This window comes from Lissotriton helveticus, chromosome 9, assembly GCF_964261635.1.
Source record: "Lissotriton helveticus chromosome 9, aLisHel1.1, whole genome shotgun sequence".
NCBI classification, from domain to species: domain Eukaryota; kingdom Metazoa; phylum Chordata; class Amphibia; order Caudata; family Salamandridae; genus Lissotriton; species Lissotriton helveticus.
In genome coordinates, this window is record NC_136070.1 from 596,544,194 (window position 1) to 596,572,009 (window position 27,816).

General features: G+C 46.4%; 1 protein-coding gene across 2 annotated transcripts in view; it reads right to left on the reverse strand.

Moving 5' to 3' along the window:
* B3GAT3 (beta-1,3-glucuronyltransferase 3) overlaps nucleotides 1-25,887 on the reverse strand; it is a 44,048-nt gene extending 18,161 nt beyond the window's left edge. The window contains exons 1-4 of one of the 2 annotated variants that reach the window (XM_078660601.1): nucleotides 25,752-25,887; nucleotides 21,425-21,559; nucleotides 19,908-20,085; nucleotides 18,300-18,630 (exon numbers count right to left, since the gene is read on the reverse strand). In XM_078660601.1, the coding sequence (XP_078516727.1) occupies nucleotides 18,300-18,630; nucleotides 19,908-20,085; nucleotides 21,425-21,506 (591 nt within the window). In that variant the 5' untranslated portion in view covers nucleotides 21,507-21,559; nucleotides 25,752-25,887. Of the gene's footprint in view, nucleotides 1-18,299; nucleotides 18,631-19,907; nucleotides 20,086-21,424; nucleotides 21,603-25,751 lie in introns of both variants that reach the window. The other variant, XM_078660600.1, reaches the window with a different exon arrangement.
* Between the last annotated feature and the right edge of the window lie 1,929 nt (nucleotides 25,888-27,816).

Below are 27,816 nucleotides of genomic sequence, written 5' to 3' on the forward strand. Positions count from 1 at the left end.
CCAGTACTCTCTGACAGGTGGACCCTTATCTTCCGTACGTTGCTATACGAAGGGCACTGCAAAAACACTGGGAGCTTCAGCGTAACGAACCTGAAACAAGCGCGATTCTTCAAACATTATACACTAATGGTCATGGAAGAAAGCAAATCACATAGCTCTCTAAAGCCATTGACCAATATAGAGGGGGTAAGCCTCCTTACCCTTGAGAGACACATGAGAACAAGATACAGGCCACCCTTTTTCAAGTAAAAACAGGCAAAAAATCTTAGAACACCCTCATACGATTTTCCAGAACGCCAACTTCAATTGTAAACAATTTAACATCTTACGGATGGCATACCTCACACCACATAGGTTGCACCTCATTCGCCCCAAAGCGTTTTAAGGTTACCCTAGATGCAGTGCCTCTCCGGCTGTTCTGATCCATATGCTCTGGGCTTGCCTTTCCTTGAGTACATCCTCGGTAGTACTAATTGGACATCGCCCATATCACTTACCACACAAATATTGATGGTTTCCAAGCCTCTCTCGTCTGGCTTTTTCCCAGGCCAAAAACTGGGAGGGGGGCCATGAAATTTGCCGGCCTTCCCTTGAATATTGCCAAACGTGCCATAACCATGAGATGGAAATCTTCCTCGCCATCTTTACTGTCTGCCTGTAGGAGAGAACTCCAGCAGAAGGCATCTGCTGAGGGCACTGCCTCCCACAATAAGGAAAGGAGGGGGCTTCGCAAGCGACCTATAGCAGGTAATTGAGACATCCTCCGGCAGACCCTCTTAGAGAGAATCAAAGTCGGAAATAGCTACTCTTTATGACCCCTTTCGACACAGCAGAGTCTTGTGGAAAAGTAAATTTTGCCATGTTCTGTGCCCCTACGCTTCATCCATCATATGTTATGTGTGCATGACCAATATGCATATGTTATTCCCCATGTCCGATTAATGACGCAATTCCAGTTGTGTCCACCTCTAGTATGTTAGTTTCCAGTCCTCGTGAATACTACGAATATCAGGCCTATGTAAAGTTATGTTGCCACGTTTCTCAGTGTGCACGTTATTCCATTATAAAGTCCCCGTTTCCAGGCCTCAACAGGGCCCGGACCACAGATTCAGCTCCTGTCTCCTGAAAGCCTCGCTGAGGAGCGATACAGCCCCCACCTGTATCCTCGACCCTTCACTTACTTCCTGCCTCGCAGTGCCCGGTGCAGCTTGGCTCTGCCTCTGAGTCTGCCAAGAGTATGTTATGATTCCAGCTATCAGTTCAGTCCTCCTTCTCTGCATTCCTGAGCTACTGAACTGCATCAATAGTTTTCGTCATTGTCTAGCCTATTCGGCTCCACGTTAGAGAAATACTGTATTAACGGACATTTAATATTCTTCATCACGCACTACATGTAGAATAATGCATGGTCCAGTCTTAGAGTCAAGTTAGCTTCTCCCCTCATGACTCTTAGTTTATATCAACATGTTCCCTAAACATCAGATACCAGATAAGGTTTAGGTACATGTCGCTCCGACCCTCCAGACTCTAGTCTCTGCTCCTAGCACAGAGTTCGTAGCCCCCAGCTTCTCCTAGTAACACGTCATTGCCAGTTTTCGCGCACCATTAGGTTAGAGGTCCCGGCTCCTTAGGTAGCCCCCTCCTATGTTTCCGCCCCATTCATGACATATTCTGTTACGTTTGCATCACATGTCCATGTATACTCCCAGTTACACCTCTTTTTACTGTTATCTTTCGCGACTGCTACGCGTCACGCCTTCTGCTCCACCCACTGCTACGCCTACTGCAATGTAATGCTATGTGTTTGCGCTATGTATATAAGTTGATGTATTGTTATTAAAAGTTAGCGCGCTCATCCCAGACCTAGCCCCAGCAGCTGCTGGGCCTCTTTTCCCCTGCTGGGCCCCAGTTGTCCTGCTGGGCCCTGTCACCTCTGTTCCTATGCAGGTTGTCCTGATCCTGTCCTTATGCTGTAATAAACCTGCAGAAACTCCTACTACCTCGAATCTTGACTCTTATTTTATTGAGCTATCTGTTATTCATTCATTCATTCAAAAATAGATCCGGTATTATTTATTTATATACCACATAATGGCGCCCGAATAGGGACTTGCCCTTTCCCCACGCGTCGGTGAAGCCACGCCGACCCCCTGACCCTCTGCAGCCGTGACGGAACCATACCGGCCACGTGCAGATATTTCTGCTTCAAGTATCCCTCAGGCCCACGGAGGAGACGGAGGAGGCGGTCCAGCATCCGAACGAGACGGTGGAGGAACGCGGCGAGTCCCGACCAGAGCCCAAGCCGAGAGTCCAAGGTCCGAGGTATCCGGAGGCCCACCCGTAACTGAAGTCCGAAGTCCGAAGTTCGTCGTCGTAGCAGTCCAGTCCCGTCCGAGGCCTTCCGTTCCGTGCTGCCCGGTGAGTACCATTGCTGGGGTAGTATCTAGACAGGACCAATCTAAATTGACTCCTGGTCCGTGGGTTGGTGGTGCCCAGACTCACAAACGAAGTGTTCACCTAGGTGGATACGGGTCTTGATGCGTCCCTTTATGGGACCGGTATGTTCCGTACTGTTACAGCAGTGCATCCAGTAACTCTAGTCTGTTCCGTTCTCGAGAAAATCTGTTCTGTTTCTGTTTTCAGTATTTTCAGGTAGTATTCTGTCCGAACTGTTATGTTATGATGTTGTTCAATGTATTTCCAATATCGTGGTATGCCTGAATTGTTTTCCCAATTGTTATTGTTCTTTGTGTATTGTATTGTGTTCCGATTCAAGTTTACAATGCCGCTCTTTTCCAAGTTACGACAGTTAAAAACTAGAAAGGGTTTATTAGAAGAAGCAGTTCCTGTTCCGCCTAGGGACAGTCCAGGTCACTTTATGTATCAGAAACATGGCATAAGTGCCATATTGTATCTAGATTTATGGGTAGAGTATACCAAACAGTTAGAAGAAAAGTATAGATGGCCCGTATCGGGTACATGGGATGCCGAATGTATCATGCGAGTAGAAGAAGCATTATGGAAAAAGAAAGCCAGACAGTCACAGAAAGATGCCATCGAGTTATGGCGCAAGGAAGCTCATAGAAGAACGGAAAAGGAAGTCAGAAAGTCAGAGTTAAGTAGAGAATCCCAAGAACGAGCCCAAGAAAGAGAATTAATCGAGATAGGTGAACAAGTCAAAGCCGAACAGTCAGACAGACAGAGGCATGCCCTTATTAAGGGTATGTATCCTCTCCTTGCCGAAGGTTTGCCAAAAGCGACCCCAGAGGCATCCAGTAATTTCCCGCCGCCATTAGTTCCGACCAAGCTACGTCACAAACAGACCGCAGCTGATATTTTTATTTCGTCCTATCTGGACGACACAGTCCCCGAATATGCAAATCCTGTTCGCGCTCCGCCAGTCCCTGTAAATCAGGCACTTCCTGCTCCTCCAGACACCGGGGTGCCCTTAACAGCTCCCCCGGTCCAGTCTGCCATACAAGTCCAGCCCACGTTACAATTACCGACCTTGCCAGCACGAAAGGCGTCAGTCGACGATTCCAGTTTAGGGGCCGCGGGAGGAGGTCTTCCTCAAACCCCGCCGCCACACAAGCGTTTAACATTACTCGAATTACATGATCAAGCGTTACAGCGTACGCCCAAACATCAGTCTGTTACAGAAATCAGGCAAACCCTTAACGAATGTGTCTATGATCCAGTTCCAGGCGAATATAATATGGTTTTATATTCCTTACGTGTAAGGAGAGTGACCGAGTATCTGGTCACCTTACCGAATATGAAAGAAGATCTAGACAGAATATATCGTTTCATCCGTACAGGGGATGATCCAGAAAGTATTGGCGAGATTATGTCTCAAAGGAAAGCCGAGATTCAGCTCATGATATTAAAGTTCCTGATCAATTGTCTAATAAGAGAACAAGATTACCCGTCTAAAGATCCCGCCGAAATGAGAATCCTGACAAGGTGGAGTGATAATATAGCCGAGGGTAAGCACAAGACCATTAGTGCTATGGAGAGTATGTACAAGAAAATTCGTAAAGAAATAATAAGGTTACACGAACAGCGTAAAGCAGCACAAGTAAGCGAGAAAGAAAGTATCTCTGATCCTGAAGAGGAAGACGAGAATCCCGCCAGAATAGCGTATGTAGGAAAATCTAGATTTCCAGATCGCCATTTACGCCTAGAACACAAGTCTATTTTTCATCATTCAGCACCAGAACAAGGTTCTCTAGAACAAGTATTTCAAGCTACCGATCACATTCTGAAATCACGAATCGGTTACAGTGAATTAAGTACCATGCATGAACAAGAACTAGCCCGATCAGCAGTCCGATGGATTACTGATTCTACCACTTTTCCAGACGAAATAGTGGCACAAATGTTTCTGAAACTGCCCCCAGCCGAGCAGCGACTGGTGGGAATGTATATGATTCAGCACCTCATTACTTTGTATGAGGATCAACATTCTGATCCAGGTCCATTGCACGATGTCCTGAACGAGTTACTCCAGTATAGATGGAGAGGTCTAGGTACCGATTTAATTAGTGTCATTCTAGAACAGCGCCACAAATATAGAACGTTTCTGAACCCGCATTTTGTTCATGTCTCACCCCCAGAAAGTAAATCATTCTACATAGACAGACAGAATCCGTTACGAGAAGTCCACCCAGTCCAAGGGGCGGGTGGCGTAATGCAACGAGTGTTTGTATACACTCCAATATCAAAGATGGAACTTCTTGAAATGAAGAAATTAATTCCCTGTCATGACAAAGATCCAGCAGGGTTCCATAGAGAATTAAAAGACATGCTCCGTATGGGAGAATACACTTACCCAGATATCATTAAAATGTTAAAGGTCCTGTTACCCGCAGGGGTGTATGAAAAGCTAAAGGAAAAAGAATGGGAGGTGGGAGAGAAAAAGATCGATTGGGCAGCTCTAGAAGCTGAAGACAAGGCACGAGTACCAGGTACCGGTCTTGGAGATAAATGTAAAGAATTACCAGAATTATTGATTCAAGTTTTACCCAGATTATTGACAACGAGAAAAGAAGACTGGGATGCAATCTCAGCCTGTAAACAGAAACAAGATGAAGATATTAGTGATTTTTATTCTAGATTTGAAAAATGTTTCAGTATCAACAGTGGTCTCAAGACAAGTAGTGAGTCATACCCTCATCTTTTCGTTACCAAATTAGTCGAGAATTCAAGTCCACAAATTAAAAATCGAGTTTTAAAGGTCGAAAGCACCTGGCAAGCAAATACTCCGTCCCAGATGCTCCAGATGCTCCAGTATCACCAGAATAGAATTAGAGAAGAGCAAGAACACGAAAGAAAACGTATGAAAGACACGAAAATGAAAGTACTAGTTGCACAATCTGTTCCTCAAGACAGTCAGAAGAGGGGTCCAAATCAAGCCAGTCATCCTGCAGCTCCCGTTAAAGGGAACTGCAATTATTGTAAACAGCCAGGTCATTTTATAAACGAGTGTGCAGTTCTGAAACATAATATAGCTACTGGTAAGACTAAAGAAAGACCACGTCCGCCTAGACAAGAACAAGTTTCACAGATTCCGCAGTCACAGAATGCACCACAGACAGTTACAGCACCGCAGCCCATCGCTGCAACACAGCATGTCACATCGCAGATGTACCAGTATGCACAGTCTGAGTATCCAGAGTACCAGTCCTATTCATGAAACAGCCTAGAGAGGGAGGTAGGCTTGCCTCTCATCGAGATACCTGTAGATCAAGAAGGTCCCTATGTTCACAGTCAAGTATTAGGGAAAGACAGAAAGTTTTTGATCGATACAGGGGCAAGTAGGACCACAATTAGTCATGCCGAAGTTCCAGGGGCTCCGCTCTCAGGCTCAAGAAATGTTTCCCTTGGATTTTCAGGAAAGCCAATAGTTAATGAGATTTCCAAGCCAGTCACTCTAGAAGTAGGTCCATTGTCCCGTACTACTAATCTGTTACTTACTAAGTCATGTCCAGAAAACCTATTAGGCATTAAGACACTGAAAGAGTTAGGTGCAGTTATTTGCTGTTCCCCAGAGGGAATACGTCTGTTCCTACGTGACTTTAAGGGTCACTATGTATTACGAGATTTTGATTCGAGATTGTCTAATGTTCCGCAGCATTTATGGGCGCAAGGTCCAACTGATGTAGGTTACATGCAAATCACACCCCATCGTGTGACTCTCAAACCAGGTGTAGTGTTACCCCGAATCAGACAGTACAGATTGCCACCCGAGGCTGTAGCAGCCTTATCCAAAATTATTGACGAGCTCATGGCTCAAGGAGTAGTTGTAGAAACTGACTCCAATGTATGTAATTCTCCGATCATTCCAGTCATGAAACGTACTGATCCAAATGCACCCCCAGTATATCGATTAGTGATTGATTTACGAGAGCTTAACAAATGTATTATTCCTCAGTACCCAGTTGTCCCAGACATCTCATCCCTGTTAACAGCCATTGATTCCGAAGCCATGTTTTTCACTGTCATAGACCTCAAGAATGCATTTTTTAGTGTCCCCATTCATCCAGACAGCCAGTTTCTTTTCGGATTTTGTTTAAATGGAAGGAGCTATATGTTCACACGCGCTCCTCAAGGTTTCACAGAAAGCCCTAGTATTTACAGTCAAGCACTCAAGAGACAACTAGACAATATTCACATGCCAACTGACACTGCCCTGCTCCAGTATGTCGATGATCTACTGATCACAGCCCGTTCTGAACGTGCTTGCGAGCGAGCATCCCTTACAGTCTTGTATTTTCTAGCCGAGATGGGGCACAAAGTGTCACCTTCGAAGCTTCAATTCTGTGTCCAGCAAGTGGTATACTTAGGACACTTGCTGTCCAAGAGGGGTAGGCAGTTGACACCCGACCGTATCCAGTTAATAGCGAGTCTTCCCCAGCCCAGAACCCAGAAGGAGGTACGTGCCTTTATCGGCCTTACTTCTTATTGTAGACAATGGATTCCCCAGTATGCATTTCTAGCCAAGCCACTGATACAGTTAACGACACAGGAGGCAGCCGTATCGACTGTCCTCCCTTGGACATCTGACCATACACTTAGTTTCAACGAGTTAAAGAAAGCCCTATGTCAAGCTCCAGTTCTAGCTACACCGAACTACAGTAAGCCTTTTACACTTTTCGTTACTGAACGCGAAGGTACAGCATTATCTGTTCTCACACAAGATCAAGCAGGACAATACAAGCCCTGTGCTTATTTTTCGAGCACATTAGATCCAGTCGCCCAGGCGTTGCCTGCGTGCCTCAAGTCAGTTGCAGCCACAGCACTAGCTATCAGACAAAGTGATTCCATAGTTTTAGGGCATTCCCTGACAGTACAAGTTCCACATTCAGTAGAAGTTCTTTTGAACCGAACACAAACACAGCACTTGACAATTGCACGTTTAACAGGTTATGAATTGACACTGTTCCAGCCACACATAGAAATTAGACGCTGCAACGTCCTGAATCCTGCTACACTGTTACCATCAGTTAATTCAAATCCAGACCCACATGATTGTGTGGAAGTAGTTAATATTACGACTAAGCCAAGACAAGACCTGACAGACATTCCGTTACCAGATCCCGACCTGACACTTTATGTGGATGGTTCATGTATGAGAACAAGTACAGGAGAACTAGTCGCCGCGTATGCAGTGACTACTGACACTGAAGTTATTGAAACACACCGTATTGATACCCTGTCCGCTCAAGCAGCAGAGCTAGTCGCTCTGACACAAGCCTGTATACATGCCAAGAACCTGAAAGTTAATGTTTACACAGATTCACGTTACGCATTCGGAGTTGTACACGACTTCGGAGTGCTCTGGCAGGAGAGAGGGTTCATGACTTCTCATGGAACCAAGATTCAGCATGGTCTCCTTATTCAAGCCCTGTTAGATGCCATACATTTACCGACATCCATTGCTATCATGAAATGCAAAGCACATACGAAAGTTACTGACATTATTTCCCAAGGTAACGATCTAGCAGACCGCACAGCCAAACTTACAGCACAGACTCCAGACATTCCAGTTAACATGACACATACTCCAGATCCGATTACATGCATGACAGTTAAGGACCCTACACAAGATGTCATAGATATCCAGTTACATGCTACCCCCAATGAAATCAAGAAATGGTCTGAACAAGGAGGGGTCCAGACAGATCAAGGATGGTTAACGAAGGGTAGAGCCACATGGTTTCTCCCCGATTCTATGGTTCAAGTCATTATCAATACCGCACATAGTCCAGCACATTTAGGAGAAAAAGCTATGTTAGACAGTATCCAGAACATTTGGTTCAACAAGCATTTACGAGCTGCAGCCAAGCAGAAAGTCCGTACCTGTATGATATGTTGTCAGTTTAATCCAGGTAAAAGTGTCCCGGTGGAACAAGGTGGTTTCCAGCCCCCTGACCACCCTTTTGAGGTCCTCCAGATGGACTATATTCAGATGGAGCGATGTCGAGGTTTCAAGTATGTCCTTGTAGTTGTATGCGCTTTGTCCAGGTGGACAGAAGCATATCCAGTCCCAGATTACACAGCCGCGACCACTGCCAAGCAGTTGGTTCGTGAATTTTTCCCTAGATATGGACTCCCTAGAGTCGTATATTCTGATAACGGTCAGCCATTCTCCTCAGAGTTAATGAAGCACGTTTCCCTGTTGTTAGGGTACCAGTGGAAGTTCCATTGTGTACGCCATCCTGAAGCAGCCGGTCTGGTCGAGAGACATAATCAGACTCTGAAAATCCGCATTGCAAAAGTCTGTCAAGAAAAAGGTGTGGACTGGCTAGTAGCTCTGCCAGTCGCTTTGTTTTATATGCGCATGGTCGCACATTCCAGATCAGGTCTATCCCCGTATGAGGTCGTATTCGGCCGCCCCCCTAACATGTGGGGTACTCCTAGACCCCGAAGTATTACCGATGTTTCATGTAATATGCTGACAGATTACCTAGCTTCCTTGATGTCTGCCCTCAACTCATGTCGTTCACAGGTTGCTGCCGCCTTTCCAGACAATACCGAGGTGGCACCGCACGAGATCGTTCCAGGCTCCTTGGTGATGATCAGAAATTTCGACAGATCAAGTCCGCTGGAACCACGTTGGAAGGAGCCACGTCAGGTCCTCCTCACCACCCGTACAGCCGTGAAGTTGGAAGGCAGAAAAGGATGGATCCACCTTTCTCATGTTAAACTTTTTAAAGGACTGAAATCCGTTTCTAAAAACATTTCCCAGGATTTGAAACATTGCCAGAATATTGCTCTTAAGGACTGTCCCGCACAAGACATTATTACAACCCCTCCCTTGTTAGAGAAAACTCCGCAACAGGAGTATAAGTTAAAGCTCAGGTCTAGTAAAATAAGTCAGTCAGTTTGATTGTATAAGTCCTCCCCTAGGTGAAACGGTTAGACTGTTTCTGACATGTATAAAATAGACCCCCATAGTGAGAGAGTCAGTCGAAGTTCAATCAGATGTATCATTTTTCTGAGTTTCATATTATTCATCAGCATAATGATTTCCTGCACCAGCTATGCGTTCTATCTGTATTTTCCAGTTCCTCATGTAAATATGTCTGCTAATGCTACAGTAGAGCACACGTTTAGTGATCTGCCTCCTCACGAATATTCTTACCGCCTCGCTATGCGTAACAACACATTTATCCGTATGTTACATTATTCACACCAGACCAGCAATGCCACTAATTGTTGGGTGTGTGGTCGACTCCCCCCTTTCCAGACACCGAAGGGAGTTCTGCCACTGTTTCCTTATCCATTCTCACATAATGGTTCATGTGGAGCATGGTCCACGTTAACGTCATCCTCAACAGATATGTCTTTTCTTAACAGTACATGTTTCTCAGACAAGCAAGGTTTCCCCCACAGAACAGGTTTAGATCTAGAAAATGAAGTATATAATTTAGGTAATTATTCGTCGAATTTCATGGTCCTGAATGTTCAGTCTGATACTACTCCAGACTTACCTGCTATTTCAGTACTACCTGTCAAAGGCGAATTATGTGTCCGTAATTATGGTTCTGTACATGTAGGTCATAGTGAATGTACTACTGTTATCCAGTATAGTGACAGTGGGAAATCTGTTTTCAAAGCTTCACGTCATTCTTATTTTATTTGTGGTCAAACCGCATATGTTCGTCTGCCCCTCGATTGGGAGGGAACCTGTTACATTGCCTTCCTACTGCCACCTGTTTTCCTAGCCCCATCTGATTATCACAGAAACACACATCTAGTACACATTAGACATAAAAGGGAGTCCCCAATTGTCGATTATACTGAAACTACTCTAGAACAGTATACAGATTTCAATAAAGGTTTCTTCTTCTTCGTAGGACCTGTCCAGAATAGTAAACTGATCCGTAGGTTAACAAGAACCCTAGAAGCTGTAGTAAATGAGACTGCCTCTGCTCTAGGTAACTTAACCGAAGAACAATCTGCTATGAGATTTGTCGTTTTGCAAAATCGTCTCGTCCTTGACGTCATACTGGCCGATAGGGGCGGGGCCTGTAGAGTCATCGGATCTAGTTGCTGCATTTTCATTCCAAATAACGCGCCGTCTGTTTATTTAGCTATAACCAGACTCCATAAAATTGCCCATCTGTTACACCAAGATCCAGGCACCTGGACATGGTCCGGTTGGTTCTGGAATATAATTTCCGCCTGGGGATGGAAAGTCCTGTCCTTTCTAGGTATTGCAGTAGCGATCATATTTAGCTGCTGCCTCTGTATACAATGTGGCCCTGCGATTTGCAGCATGTGTGCTACCTCTTGTATTCCTAGTCCCAAGCCCCGTTCTAAAATCCGTTCCAAGACAATTCGAGACGAGCAAATGGTACTGTATGAAATGATAGATGGTATCATGAAAATTGATGTTTCCTGATGGAAACGTAGTGACAAGGAGGGAATGTGGAAAAGTAAATTTTGCCATGTTCTGTGCCCCTACGCTTCATCCATCATATGTTATGTGTGCATGACCAATATGCATATGTTATTCCCCATGTCCGATTAATGACGCAATTCCAGTTGTGTCCACCTCTAGTATGTTAGTTTCCAGTCCTCGTGAATACTACGAATATCAGGCCTATGTAAAGTTATGTTGCCACGTTTCTCAGTGTGCACGTTATTCCATTATAAAGTCCCCGTTTCCAGGCCTCAACAGGGCCCGGACCACAGATTCAGCTCCTGTCTCCTGAAAGCCTCGCTGAGGAGCGATACAGCCCCCACCTGTATCCTCGACCCTTCACTTACTTCCTGCCTCGCAGTGCCCGGTGCAGCTTGGCTCTGCCTCTGAGTCTGCCAAGAGTATGTTATGATTCCAGCTATCAGTTCAGTCCTCCTTCTCTGCATTCCTGAGCTACTGAACTGCATCAATAGTTTTCGTCATTGTCTAGCCTATTCGGCTCCACGTTAGAGAAATACTGTATTAACGGACATTTAATATTCTTCATCACGCACTACATGTAGAATAATGCATGGTCCAGTCTTAGAGTCAAGTTAGCTTCTCCCCTCATGACTCTTAGTTTATATCAACATGTTCCCTAAACATCAGATACCAGATAAGGTTTAGGTACATGTCGCTCCGACCCTCCAGACTCTAGTCTCTGCTCCTAGCACAGAGTTCGTAGCCCCCAGCTTCTCCTAGTAACACGTCATTGCCAGTTTTCGCGCACCATTAGGTTAGAGGTCCCGGCTCCTTAGGTAGCCCCCTCCTATGTTTCCGCCCCATTCATGACATATTCTGTTACGTTTGCATCACATGTCCATGTATACTCCCAGTTACACCTCTTTTTACTGTTATCTTTCGCGACTGCTACGCGTCACGCCTTCTGCTCCACCCACTGCTACGCCTACTGCAATGTAATGCTATGTGTTTGCGCTATGTATATAAGTTGATGTATTGTTATTAAAAGTTAGCGCGCTCATCCCAGACCTAGCCCCAGCAGCTGCTGGGCCTCTTTTCCCCTGCTGGGCCCCAGTTGTCCTGCTGGGCCCTGTCACCTCTGTTCCTATGCAGGTTGTCCTGATCCTGTCCTTATGCTGTAATAAACCTGCAGAAACTCCTACTACCTCGAATCTTGACTCTTATTTTATTGAGCTATCTGTTATTCATTCATTCATTCAAAAATAGATCCGGTATTATTTATTTATATACCACAGTCTCCTTCCTCCGCTTACATGGACCTTTGAAGGCCCCAAACTCTTTTTTTTTCTTATGACTCCTAGTTCTGTCCCCCCACCCCGAAAAGAGGCTCTCGCCTATGGTATGCTATCTGATTGGTAAATAGTGGCCTAGCCCAGTCAACCCATTCACGATACCTGCAGTATTCACTTTACATGGTTTATCTGCACCCCTAACCAAGCCATCTTAGTGTGCTCCACACCCCTCCACAATATCGGATCAGGGGTGCAAATAGACCCCAACTTCAGAGGGGCCCAGGGGCTAGTTGTAAACAGTGTTGGTGGCGCTACCATTTCGCACACTGGGAGCCGAGACAACATTAGAATACAATAGGTATGAGATTAATGCGCTAATGCATGGAAAAGGCATATGTCCATGCCTCTTCTTTTCTGCAGTCGCACATTAAAGACAGATATTTTGTCTTTGCCAATGCATTCCCCTGAGACACTGAAACGGCTGGAGCTCAGAGAGTGTCCACCAGACCTGCGAGTATCGGAGGTCATCAAGATGGTTGGTACCAAGCGAGTCCTGTACATGTCAGAAATGAAAGAACTGAAGGCATACTGGAAAAGTGTATTTTCTGATTAAAAGTAGCATGAAATGCATAATGATAACATGCTTCCAGAAACAAGATGTTTGTGGGGGGAATCTTCCAATGTTCCCACTAAAGGGCTCCAGCAGATATTGTGAAGACTTCTTGAGGTTTGAAAAATAAACCAGGATAAAGAAAATCGTGGCAGCTTCTATCTAGCGGTCACAAAATAAGGTGGTTTCACCAGCAGCTTGAAAGGAAAGGGTATCCACAGCTCAACAACCTGGGCACATCACTTAATCTCCGTGTGCCTTAAAAAAAAAATCTGATTTTGTGTAATGTAATCTGGTGCTCATGTAAAGCACCCTGATGCATTTGGTCCGGGTTTGCTCTATTTAAAAATGAACAAATAACAAGCATCTGCAATGCAATAGGTCTCACATTTACGCAAGTTTGAGCTATTGGCAACGCCTTTTATTTGTGTTTTGGTTTTTAAAACAGAAATAAAATTCATCGTCATTTACAATGCAAATAGCTTAAACTCTCGCTAAGGAGAGACCTATTGCATTTCAAATGCTTCCGTTCAGAAAATAAGCAGGCCAGATCTAGCGGAATTTACATCACATACCTTTGACCTCCCTAAAGGCATCACTGAGTTGCCCGCTTCTGTCTCCCATGGCCTCTGAAGAGCTCCCCGTTTGCTACAAGTGAAACAAGCCGGTGGACACAACTGCGCATGAGAGACCCTCCTGCAGTTAAGAGAAACTCATTAAAGGAAATAGTGCTTACAGACTAAAGGAGACGCACAGTGTAACAACCAAAGTAAAAGGGCCAGTCCTCATGGGAGGTTACAAATGAAGACAAGGCCGTACTAAGGAGGGACTAACAAGTATAATAACGAATCAGAAGCCAGCATTTATGAAGCCCAATGACTCAAGCCAATGACAAATATGGATGGAGAGAGTGCGGGCTTAAAGTACATACAACAATACAGCATGACTTGCAGAGCAGCGCATGTGCTGCCCAAGCTCGACATAAAAAATGGCAGGTAGTCAGGAACATTTTACCCAGGTTTGGAATTGCTCCCACAGGCCCTCTTTGCTATCCATCCACCCACCCCTATTTGGTCAACATCATTTTGCATGTTCTTCTATTTTTGTCAGTACATGGCACATTAAGAACAAAAATCACAAATTCCCCCAACCCCACTTGCTATTGACAGAAAAGGCTGGAGTGCTAGATGGTCATTGCATTTTTTTTTAAAAACCTTTTTTCACGTTTTAGCATTTATTTAGCACTTAATACCACTCACAGGAGTAGCCATAACTATAAATGCAATTGCAAATGAAGACAATTTGGGATTTCTGCTTGTTTGCTTCGAAGCACAGGAAGATGACAGATTGCCCTTAAAGTGCAGAGGCGGTCTCACATACCAAGTCCTTTCGCGCGCGCCTGATCAAGTACCTACTTTGGTGAGCATCAGGTTTCCTTCATGGAAGGGTGGGGGGATATTGGCTCTTTTTATTATATTTTACTCTATATTTTACTCTTCCTTTTGTTTCATCTAGTTAACAACTGATAGATGCTATTGTTGATTGTGCTAGAAATGGGTGTCCATAACGCACCTTCTCCTCTGCTAATTACCCGAGTTATTCCCTTGCAACTGTACTATTTACTGTCTATATTATACTAGGGCGGAGGAGCGTTGCCCCAACTGCTTTCTCGAAGTGTTTGAAGCAGAAACATAAAATGGTAATAGCTTTCAGTCATTACCATTTTATGTTTGGTTGGGGCGGGCGGGGCTGCTCTGCGAGCAGCCAGGGGAGGAGTGGTGTGCCCACTCCTAAGGGAGCAATGACTGTTTGGTCGGCCCTCTGGGGCCACCCAAACCAGCCATGCGCACTCTGATCTTCTCCATGCAGGCTGCAATGCAGTCTGCATTGAAAACATGGTCTATTTTTAAAATTAACCCCCCGCGCGACCCCCCCCCGCCCTTGTCCCCCTAGTCTCCCTTTTCCTTTTCCTTTTCCCCTCCCCCTCCCCCTCCTCCTCCTCCTCCCCCTCCCCCTCCTCCTCCTCCTCCTCCTCCTCCTCCTCCTCCTCCTCCTCCTCCTCCTCTTCCTTCCTTCCTTCCTTCCTTCCTTCCTTCCACCCTCCTCCTCCTCCTCCTCCTCCTCCTCCTCCTCCCTTCCACCCATCCACCCGCGAACCTTGCTGGCTGCGACCAATATTATATGAGGATCCTCCCGACAATCCTGGGCGGGGTGGCTTTTGACATAATCAATGTGTTTTGTACAAAACTTAATTTATCAGTATGATGTAAGAATCATTTATGCTTGTCTGTAATTAGTGACAACTGTTTTTCGTTTGAATGGCCAAACCCAATAAAAATAACTTTAAAAACGTGGTATTTTGCCTCAAAATCGTAACCATAAATTCAGTTGGATTGTGATTTTTAAGTGAATTGCGGTGTCAGGTCTCTGACATACGTTCAGAATATCCACAGCTGAGATATTTACATATAAGAAATCTAAATACAGTTCATTTAAAAAGTCACAGGCTATCCTATAACTTGGTTCTGCTAGAACTACATTGACATTTCTGCTAGCACTTTTTCTAACAAGCACATCTACTAGATTTGTCTGCACATAAAACAGGATCATCTAGACTCAACATCCTCTATGGCAAACAGGGAGCGAAGAAGTGTATGGGGCACATTCTGAGCAGGTGCATCTAGTAGACTAAATCGAGAAGAAACAATTTGACTAGGGTAACTAAAATCAAGTACATCTACTAGGGTGATCTACAACAATTATCTTCTATAACAAACACAACTACCATGGCAAGCTACATGAAGTAGATTTAATAAAAACACATACACTTACTAAAATGACACATTTCCAACTGCTGTATGCAACAAGCACAAGGGTTCGATAGAACAACTATTCAAAAGAGTTTTCCATGCACCAAGATTATGCTGACAATGCAGTGGAGAAGTGTGGCTCAATGGTTAGAGCGGCAGACCCTGATGCAGAGGTCTAGAGCGGGACTAGGGTTCGATTCCCCGCCTCGGCGGGTCTTGGGCTCAAAAATTCCACGGACCTGATAATTCTCGCCTCAGTGCCTATTCCAATCATGGAGTCCCACTCTGCAACTCTGCGCAATAGCTTGCTTAATCTCCACAACGGCCCCCACAACGCTAAGGATGCCTGGCCTCCACCTTGGGGGTGCCCAGGAGTGGACACCTCACAGGGAAAGCCAGGATGGGTTCCACAGCGGTATTCGTACAAGCGCCTTGAGACCCTTGCGGGTGAGTAGTGCGCTACACAAGTATCAAGTTACATTTGCTCCATGAGGGATATCTACCACCATTACCTGGAATGCACAAATCAACTATCATTTTCTGGAATCAGCCCACAAACCTAATAACAGGTTTAAGTAACTTGGCAACAAACACACCGGGGGCTGGAGGAGAGTTCAGGACCTGCGTGGGCCAACTCCCCACTAATTATTCATATCACAAAAAAGGCCACGGGTCCGGCTCTCACACTGGGGCAGCAGTTCTCCTCCCCCATTTCTTGTGGCCGAGATGCACAGTCAGCCCCAACGGCGCAGATACTCCCCACAGGATCCCCCCACGATGTTGTATTTTTTACTTAAGCGGCGCACACAAACCTTTCTCCGCTTCTACCACCGCCTCACTAACTCTGTGACAGACCACCACCACGGCCCAGCGTGAGCACTGCCAGCGCATTGCCACAGTTTGCCTCGATTCACAATCGGCGCAGGCTTCACCAACAAGTCTGTATTCAACTAGAGCAGCGCCCGCATATCAACCGCCGCTTTTCCCTCCATTCCTGCATCACTTGCCTCATTAAGAGTCAGCTATTATTATCTAATGGTAGTTCTGCCAGCACAACGTTTGACTTCGGGCATCTCCACATTTATACGCCCCCTGACTCCTACTCCATTCTTGGCACTTCCATGGCCGCCACCAATGTCGATGATAACCAGCCAGGCGTTCCCAATCGTGTGCACCCTTCTTTGCTCGACCTCCGTTTCTTTGAGACAGATGGTTGCTCGGCTAGGCAGGGTCACCCTGATTTTTAGAAGGACAGTTCTGTAATGTTTACTAAACACTCTTGTTTACATTCTCTTTGCTTTTTTCCTCTCTTGGGGTTCTCTGATTTTAATGCTAATAAACCTTTCTTGACAGGTTATTGCGCACGTACCGTACGGCTAGTATGCCGGGACAGATGTGGTGAATTCTCTAACCTACAGTGGTGAGTCACACATCTTAGTCAGTACACATTGGTCTAATATGTTAATGTGTTTCAATGCATGACAATGGGAGGATTAATTTTGTGCTCATGTTTTAAATGTTCTCAATATGCTCATATGACATTGTTACATGCTCCTCTTTGTCTCCTCAATAGATAGAGCTTGAACATACTGAACAGCCAAAACTCACTGGTTCAGTATTACACCAATATAATTCTTTTGCACATGTTTTTTTAATGTTTTTTCACGCTTGTTGCACTTATCTATTGCAGTAGCTTTATTATTGACACTGAATAAGGCCGTGACACTACTCTAGGTCTCTTGGCCAAAACATGTTAGTCTAGGATTCACACAGTTGCCTCGAATAACAGCATCTGCGTCACCAGCCATTATCTGTTTTTAATTCCGACACCGGGTAGCTGAATAAAGTTGCAGCATAGCTAAGCCTGTAGCCAGTTTTAACCACTCCCATCTTAGCACTGCACTTTTTCTAGACACACCAGGCTCACATAGGATTTTAGTGCACCCGCCCCCTTCTCAACAAAAACATCCCTGAGCTCCTCCCTCGTAGCGAGGGGGTTGTAGCCTGCGTTGAAACTAGGTCTTTCTCGCGAGGAGGCACCCCTATGATGAAGCATGACACCTCTGGTGTATGAGGGGAACCGTCCTAAAAAGGGAAATCCCCCTCAGAGTGGCAGAGTACACCGAGTAATCTGTAGGACCTCCCGTTAACTCCGGACCCGTGGCCTTTTTTGTGATGTTAAGTAACTTGGCCCCAAAATGACAGTTTAGAGGATCCAGAATTGTTTTTGGACTAACTACAGATATTTCTATACTTATTGCATAATTGCTGAGTTGGCATCTGATGCTGGTTATTTTAGCTTCCTGTGATTTTCTTGGAGAATATTTCCAGTTGTTTTCTAGTAGGCCTGACCATTTTTAACCGCAGATCCATACCTGTCATTGATACTCTTTGCTGTGCCCTGCCACTCTCAGCCTTCTCTGACTATTGTATACGAGCACTTTTTGTATGCTCATTGCTTCTCTTCCAAGGGGCCTACTGTACAAGCAGTGTGCACCCTTTTGTCAGAGTCAGACTGTGTTCTCATTTTACAGTTAGCCTAATATATAAGTAGCACCTACCACCACTATCTGGAATGTAGAGATACTTCACAATTATACCAAGGTTCAAACATTACTATAACCACTAATAACTGTGATGCAAATGAGAATATTAGGCCTTAGGGAAGCTGTTGCTTCTCGGAGTCGATATCTCACCTCATCAAAAACCTTCAGGCTGTAGGTATTGTCATCGTCTGCAAAATAGACCACCCCCTCCTCGCTGAGCTCGCGGTTCTCCCGCAACCACTGCAGTCCCAGGTTGCGCTGCTCCACGCCTCGTGGTTTGAGCCAGTTGGGATCGTTCTCCTTCAGCTTGAAGTCCTTTGGGGTCTCCACCTGGAGGTGGGTGTATTTTACCCCACCATGTGCCAGCAGATCTGTCACCAGAGGTGTCTTGGCTGCAGCGTCCTCCACAACAATCCAGTGCAGATTTTTGACATGAAGTAGAGTCTGTGACAATCTGGTGAGTTCTGCCTTCTGCACCAGCCTACGTGAGGGACAAGAAAGATATGACATTTCAGAGCAAGCTTAGCCAGCACTCACAAACTGTAACTAAGCTGGTTTCTTTGAGCTTTACTTAGAACCCAAACCAGGTGCTTTATTGCTCAGAAAACAATAAAAGGGAAATAAAACTCTGAAAGAGCAGGATCTAACTAACTACTTCAAAGAAAGAAATGCCACCCCTTCATCAATACAAAACTAACATTCTTATTGAAAAGAAACGCTAAAAATGGTCTAATGAGTTTGATAGGCAGTGTTTAAAAGGTTTTTTAGGTTTGTTTGCAGAACGTACAGCTTGTTTACATCAATGTGAACCTGAAGCACAATGTACTTACAAAGTAATAACTGCACATATAAGAAGGACATTGTCTTAGCCATTCAAAACGAAGGGATCACTGGACAAACAGATCCTTTCTTTAAAAACTTTTGGATCCCCTGCGAAGAACCAGTTTGTGGAACAGCTGTAAGTGTGTACCTCCACAAACAGCCCTGTGAACAAAAAAGGCCGCGCCAGGTGGTAGTGTTACTCATGCAATTGTCTCAGCTCTGGTGAGGTGTGGTTAAGTCTTGTGTTGGATACCAACCTCACTGAAGCATAAAGCCCTAACTTCAGTGGAAAGAAGTTTCACCACACTTTCATAACTCAAATTGTACAGATAAGCGCACTAGATCACAGATCAAAAATCATCTGACTGGTATGAACAATCGCACAAAAAATGGAGCAAAGCAGTGAAATGCAGCAGTTTTCACACCACTCTAACAAACCAAGGCAAAGGTGGGAGTGCAAGACTGACCAGAGAATTAGGAGAGCCAGCTAAGACGGAAAATGGTAACCACAGATTTGTGTGGCCTAGGCTAGAATGGAAACCAGTTTTTGATGGCGAAAAGAAGGCACTTGGTTCTACCAGTGCGTCACTAATAAATAGTTTGCCAAAATGGTTAACTAAAGCAGCAAAGAAGTCAAATGAGCTCTGCCATCTGTAATAGTCTGTGTGAGAGACCAAATAAAGATCAGCCAGGAACAATAAGTGCAGGAGAGTTGGAGGAACAATGTTTTCAGCACCAGGCTAATCGAAGGTTGAGAGTTCAAATATTTCAAGGAAAGCTCTCTTGAGCACTCACACACTGCAGGAGAGCTCGGTGAGTGTTGCCTTCTGCGATAGCCTCTCAACAGTATGATGGAAGTGGGATGAATCTATTTCAAACTGTCATCAACTGGTCTTTTTTGAAGTGCCCTGTCCACTTCCCTCACACATCACCCACCTGGCAAAGGTTGGCGTAATGATATAGATGGTGGGCAATGGTTGAGACTCTGCCTCCTCTTGTTGGGCGCGGGCCTGGAGCCGCCGGACCTCATTCTGGAGCTGAGAGATCTTCCGCTCCTTTCCCTGGAGCAGATCTCCTCTCGACTTTAGGTATGGGGAGCAGTCACATGGCTGGCCTGGAAAGATGAAAAATAAGTCACATGTTGACATGCAAGCAAGGAGAGAGGAAGACTGAGAAGGGATACGGATGAAGAGAAGGGATGCAGAATGCAGCACACATGCAAAAAGAAAATAACGAGGAGCAATAAAGATGTTTCTCCTTGTTACGCCAGCATCTGGCAAGTGCACCATTTTGGCATAAACCCATGTTTACAAGCCTTTGTAAATATGGGTTTGTGTCAAAATACATGAGTGGATGCACGGAACGCCCATGCACCACCTACGCAATGCCCACTTGACGCAAGTAAAACAAGGCAACCCTATATGCTGCCTTGCCTTTGTTTTTTTATTCACAAAGCCACGCAAATCGGGAATTTGAGTGGCTTTGTAATTCCAAAAACAGATTTTGTATCAAGGCTGCGACAAAAAAGTGACACAACCCAGTTGCAACACCTTTGTAAATCTAGGCCTCAACTTCTACATTTATTTTTTTAAACTCGGACACAAAGAAAATGGCAACAAGAAGACACTTGACAGTAAATCTGTTCTGGCTTAATTGGTTGCAAAGGATACATTTTAAAATATCTTATGGGGTTAAGGCACCTGCAGCAGAGATCTTTGTGTGCCAAGTAGATCAAAGGGAATAATAATAATAACGATAAGATGACTCTGGTGGTTAATGCATTTGCTGGAGAAATCTGTGTTTGTCTTGTCACACTTTTGACTCAAAGTAGCATTGGGGGTTAATGTGTCTCCTGCAAAGCATATTGTGTAACATCCAGACGACATATTTTTATGATGGATATGCAGATAGGTAAGTGGGTTACTGCTTTTAACACGGAGATCTGTTGTAACTTGCAGTTCATTCAGTGCCATCCTTCTAATATATCAAAGTACTATGAGGGATTATATGTGCCTCCCAAACCTTATATAGATAGCTCCTAGCCAGGATCATACTGGAACAAAGGGAGGGCTGATGGCCCCTTTACTTTGACCTTTGTTTTGGGCTCAGCCATCCGCCCAGCTGGAATCTAAAATGCAAAAGCCCAGCTGCCTGTACGTTACAGCTCTGAAAGGAAAGCAGGTAACATGCAGGCGCTGCGGAATGTGTCCTGGTGTTATTAAATTATACCAGGACAAGTTCAGACTATTTCACTGGGGTCCAAATTCTCGGCAGGGAGAACGGCGTCCACCCTGTGAAAATAGTGAGGGGACGCTGTTTACCCATGTGTAACCCCACCTTAAGGGGACAGTCCATTATATGCAAGTCTCCAGAGAGTCAGTAAAGACATGGATAGGCCAAAATAACCAAAGTATGAACTTAAATGCCTACCAACCAACTTCCCCAGAACTCACCGAGCTGCATCAATGCATAGAGTAGTCCGATGATGGAGACGAGGAAGTACATGACGAAGACATTCTTCAGTTTGATCTTCATGTTCAAATCTGCCCTTGGTACACAGCCGCCGCGCCTGGATAAAAAGTGGCGTACTGGAAGCACAATCGCCCCTAAGTTAGGTGCTGTGGCATCCTGCTGTAGATAGCAATAGCATCAAACAGAACAAAGTATAAAAGAGAAACCAGCCCACCCTAGAGGTTCAACGGTCATGCAATTCTTCCCACCCTTTTACTGTCACACTGCATCTGCCAACGCTCTCTTTGATGAAAGTAAAGAATGTTGCTCCTTACTTTTTAGTGCCTTTGCTATTTTTACAAGTTTGAAATGTGCTCATTACCAGTTCCTGCAGACTTATCCTGATGAAATGCATGTGCTGTGGAAAACCTACAGGGGTGAGTAAAGCCCACTGACTGAAAGGTAATTTAGAATATGTACAATGGTAGGTTATAATATCTGTGGCATGAATAACGTCTCTCTGGCAAGAAATTCTACAAAGTGATAGAGCAGTCTGTGATAGTAGTAAGTATATACTGGATATAATAGTCACAGTAATTATCCAACAAGAAAGTTCAGCCTTCCCATTAAGGAAATGGAATGCCGACCACTTTTTTTTGTTGAAGACGTGGAAAAGGCCCCAGGGGTGCACCAGTAAGGAAGGTTCAGCAGCATCACGGGACTCCGAGAAGCCCTCCAAAGGCTTGGAGACAGTGGCCTAGGGCTCCACACAAACTAACACAAGGTATTGAACCATCAAATCACCTTCTGAGGGTCCCTCTTCTCAGCTGCCATAATAACTGCCGATCCAACAAAGGATTCAGGCTTTTAAATTAATGGTTGCAACACCCGCTCCGCACGCAAACACGCCGTCGAGCTCTGGGACCTGCTCAACACAACCCCCCCCCAGACGTCGCCTTCCTGACAGAGACCTGGTTGAACTACTCCTCCGCACCGACATCGCCACAGCCATCCCAGACAGCTACAAGATCACCTGTAGAGACCGCACCAACAGAATCGGAGGAGGAATCGCCATTGTCCACAAGAACAGCATCAGGGTCTAGACTAGCACCGACGACGCGCTCAGCACCGCCGAACACATGCATTTCCAGATCCACACAGACCCCAACTCCATCCTCAGAGGCACCCTCATCTACCGACCCCCCGGACCCCGCCCCCAGTTCAGCGACTCCATCGCCGACTTCATTAGCACGCATGCCCTGACCTCCACCGACTACATCCTCCTCGGAGACCTGAACTTTCACCTTGAGACCAACAACAACTCCACAACCCTGATCGATAACCTCGCCAACCTCGGACTGAGACAACTCGTCACAACGCCCACCCACTCCGCCGGCCACACGCTCGACCCCGTCTTCTCCTCAAGCCCGCACGTCTCCGTCAGCCACACCACCGAACTCCTCTGGACCAACCACCGCTGCATCCACTTCACCTTCCAGAAACCCACTACACACCACCGCACCCAACAGATCCCCCACCGCCGCTGAAGCAAAATCACCAAACACCAACTACATGCAAACCTCGCTCTCAGCCCACCCACCGAACCCTCCAACACCGACGTCGCTGCCCAAAACCTCAGACGCTGGATCGAGGACTGCGCCAACACCCTCGCCCCGCTGAAGAAACACCCCCCCAGAGACACCAGCAAGAGGGCCAGCTGGTTCACCGCAAAACTCCTAGGTTCCAAGCAAGCCTGCCGGAAATTAGAGAAGAAATGGCACAGTGAACAACTCTGGACAGCCACGCAGCACACAAGGACGCCGTCCGCAACCACCACCACCTCATCAGGGCTGCCAAAAAGACCTCCTTCAAAGACCCCCTCGACAACAACGCACACGACAGCAAGGAGCTCTTCAACATCGTGAAGGTACTCTCCAACCCCAGCTCCAACACCGACGACATCCCGCTGTCGCAAGCCCTGTGCAACTCCCTCGCCACCTTCTTCCACAAGATAGCAGACATCCACGACAGCTTCAACACCCAGACAGCTACAACAGACAGCAACACAACAGACCCTCCGCACACCATCGACCACGTCCCCTTGCTAGCCTGGACCAGCGTGAGCGTCGATAACACCATCAAGACCATGAGCACAATCCACTCCGGCTCTCCGTCAGACCCTTTCCCGCACCACGTCTTCAACAAAGCAAGCCGCTCCCTCGCACCCCACCTACGCAACGTCATCAATCTCTCCCTTGAGACCGCGACCTTCCCAGAGAGCTGGAAACACGCAGAGATCGACGCCCTACTCAAAAAACCCAAGGCAGACCCAAGAGACCTCAAGAACTTCCGACCCATCTCTCTGCTCCCCTTCCCGGCCAAGGTCATTGAGAAAATCGTTAACAGACAGCTAACCCGATACCTCGAAGAGAACAGAATCCTGGACCCTTCCCAGTCAGGGTTCCGCAGCAACCACAGCACCAAGACCGCGCTCATCGCCGCCACCGACGACATCAGGACCATGCTAGACAATGGGGAGACTGCAGCACTCATCCTCCTAGACCTCTCCACCGCCTTCGACACCGCCTGCCACCACACACTACGTGCACGCCTCCACGCCGCAGGGATCCGAGACAAGGCTCTGGAATGGCCCACCTCCTTCCTCTCCGGCAGAACCCAGAGCGTCCGCCTCCCCCATTCCGTTCCGAAGCCTCCGAGATCATCTGCGGCATACCCCAAGGATCCTCCCTCAGCCCGACACTGTTCAACATTTACATGGCCCCGCTTGCACACGTCGCCCGACAGCACAACCTCAACATAATCTCCTACGCCGATAACAGTCAACTGATCCTCTCCCTCACCAAGCACCCCATCACCGCCAAAGCCAACCTCCATGAAGCAATGAAGGCCGTCGCCGACTGGATGAAGATCAGCTGTCTGAAGCTGAACTCGGACACGATGGAGGTCCTCATCCTCGGCTCCAACCCGTCAGCCTGGGATGACTCCTTGTGGCCAACGGCGCTGGGGGAGCCCCGACCCCCACCAACCACGCACGCAACCTGGGAATCATCCTCGACTCAACGCTCTCAATGACCAAGCAAGTCTCCTCCTCCTCCTGCTTCAACACCCTCCGCATGCTCCGCAAGATCTACAGATGGATCCCGACAGATACAAGAAAGACAGTCACCCAGGCCCTCGTCAGCAGCAGACGACTACGGAAACGCCCTCTACACGGGAGCCCCGACCAAGCTCATCAATCGACTACAACGCATCCAAAACGCCTCTGCACGACTGATCCTCAATGTACCACGACACAGCCACATCACCCCCCACCTGAGAAACCTGCACTGGCTCCCCATCAACAAGAGGATATCCTTCAAGCTCCTCATCCACGCATACAAGGCACTCCACAAGACCGGCCCAGCCTACCTCAACAGACGGCTCTCCTTCTACACCCCCAACCGCCAGCTACGCTACGCCGACCTCTCACTCGCCACCGTCCCGCGCATCCAAGGAACAACCACCGGCAGGAGATCCTTCTCCCACCTCGCCGCCAAGACATGGAACACCCTCCCACTGAGCCTACGACAGACCCAAGACCTGTTGACCTTCAGGAGGACATTAAAGACCTGGCTGTTCGAACAGTAGTGTCCCCCACCTCCCCCCCCCCCCCCCAGCGCCTTGAGACCCTCGTGGGTATGTAGTGCGCTTAACACATGGCTGATTGATTGACATTTGGGAATGATTACATAACGTGGCTGATTCGTATTGAATATGATGTCATTAGAAAACGCCTGAAGGAACTACTTAAGAAATACACCAAGTGTCTTTGGTAGCATTGCTTGCTGGAATATACCACTATGGCTTATACACTGTTTATTGTAAATATCAGCACACGTAGCCTAAAAGCATGTTGCTAGAGAGTTAAAGATTGGCTTGGGTAGCAGGGCGCCAAGGTCCATGGACAATCACTAATGCCAGTTGTCATTCTTTGAAGATGCTGACACATTTTCAGACTTAATGCCCATCCTCTTTATAGATATCCCCTTGTGGTGTTTCCAACTACAAATCCTTGTTGTCACTGCTTCACAACCAGTGAACACGTCTTAGTGAAATCGTCAATCAAGTCAACTACACACTGAACTAGGTAGCATGGTGCAGCTAGAAAATCAGGAAAGAGTGCAATTTTACAAAGAGACACCAGTATTGGCAAGGCAAGGGCTTTCATGCAACAACAAAAGACCATTAAATACAGGCCACCATCGGAGCCCACACAAATGACTTGTGAAAATGTGTAATTGAGGAAAATAGACTGTGAAGAAGACTTACCTGGAAACGGTTTGTTACCCACGTCGCGCACCTATGGGAAAGAAAAGAAAGACGCGCAGCAGTGGAAACAGAGAGAGGACTGGGAAGCGAGCGTAGCCGAAGCACAGGAAGCTCTACCCTGACGCACGCGCGCCATTAGGGAACGTAAACCAGGACCAAGAAACCAATGGGGAACGAGGAGAAGGTCCGGCGCTCATAGAACACCGAGGGTAGCTCTGGAGCCGCCTTAGAACACCGGAGCCGCGTGGAGTTGAGAAAGAGGCAGAGTGCCCCAGCAACCAGCAGGAAAACGTTGCTGACAATTCCAAAAGCACGTTTTTGAGCGAGGAGTCAGGCTGGAGGGGCGCGCCGCTCCGAGTCTACGGTCTTCGGAGTGGTCGTGCGTTACCATTGCTCCATGTCAAGCTAATGGTTTCTTTCCCTTCCCCAGATTACCAAAAGTGGCCGAATTTTGAGAAACAGAAACCGAAACGGGCTAGACATAAAAGTAGGACTAAATACTTCAACTTAGTTCTCTGTCTGTCATGTCTCGATTTTTTGCAAAAAAATACAATACACCTCACCCCGCTATGGAAATACTTCTAGCCTCTACACTGAGTACCCCTGCCCTCCTCATTGCCCCCCTCTGCTGCAGCAGACGTGAACCTGTGCTCTCTGAAACATACATTATTTAACGAAAGCATACCTTTGTATCCGCCTTTGCAGCATAATTTGACCTTTGCCCCAACAATCAGGACATGTATTTAAAATTAATTTAAGGAAAGGGTTGAGACACCGGGATAGTTCTCAGAAAACCGGGACGTCTGGTCACCCTAAGGTTGCTGAGCAATTTGAGAATGGGTGAATAAAGGACACGGAGGGAATGGCCAAAAGCAGCTTATGAAACATAAGAGAAAGGCACTTGGCTGGGAAAAGAAAAGAGGGAACCTTGTTTCCGGGTAAAATTTGGGGACCGTGCCAGATTATGGACAGTCGGTAAGGCTAGGAATCCTACAATAAACTTTTAGGAGAAAGAAACATAATGCAAGTGTGTTTTTTTTTGGTTTTTTTGCATACCATCTGTTACTGTTTTTTTGGTAACTGGTCATTGAGTCCTGGAAGAAGCTAATGGGACCCTGAACTGGGCTGTTCCGTCAATAATTGGGCAAGACGGCCCTCAAATAATACAGTCTACCACAATATAAGTACAAGGCCACTTTTACAGCACAGGTCTGAAAATATTAAAAAACACCTTAAAAGTCCTGGGCAAAACATTGCCTTACAAAACTGACCCTCACTAGACAATATATTACCTCAACAAACCCACGTTGCTCACCTACCAATAGCCCCAACCTCACTGGTCTGCTCCTCCACTGCATGACCCCACCCCCAATATCTACAATTGACCCTGCTGACCCACCTATAACAGAAAATCCAGACCTGCAGCAACCCACATAGAAAAACTTAGAGCATAAAAACATTAAAAAAAGGCCTGTCCCATCTAAACAATCCTATACATTTGTCTCTTATCAATCAAAAAATCTGAAAACTAAACCAATAGAACAAGTTAAAACTAATTGTAATGGATGATCTCATTAACCTAAAATGTTTTTTTGGGGAGAGCAGGAGGGAGAAAAAGCGCCTTACGCTATATTGCCCCTAAGTGTGGTGATGACCAAAAAGACCATCTCCCATCCCAAAAAATCCCATCTAACTGCCACTTGGCTCTTTCCCCTTATCATCACACCAATTTGTGGCATCACGTCACTGGGACCGCACCACCTGCCCGAAATGGACAGAGGGAAACTGGGCATTCCCAACTTCCCCATTAAACCTCCAAAAAAAAACCTGGGCAAAACGTTGCCTTGCAAAACTAAACCTCATAGACAATAGATTATCTGAACAAACCCACACCCCCTACTAAAATTCTGAGAGCCTCCTCTGTAAAAACTCTTCCGCTTCGCACACCCTCACCTGGCCTACTATCAATGCCCACTGATGTCACCTCTCGCTCCACTGTCACCTTCATCCAATCCATCCAAGTTGCTCTTTTGCCAATAGCCTTGACCTCACTGGCCTGTGCTCC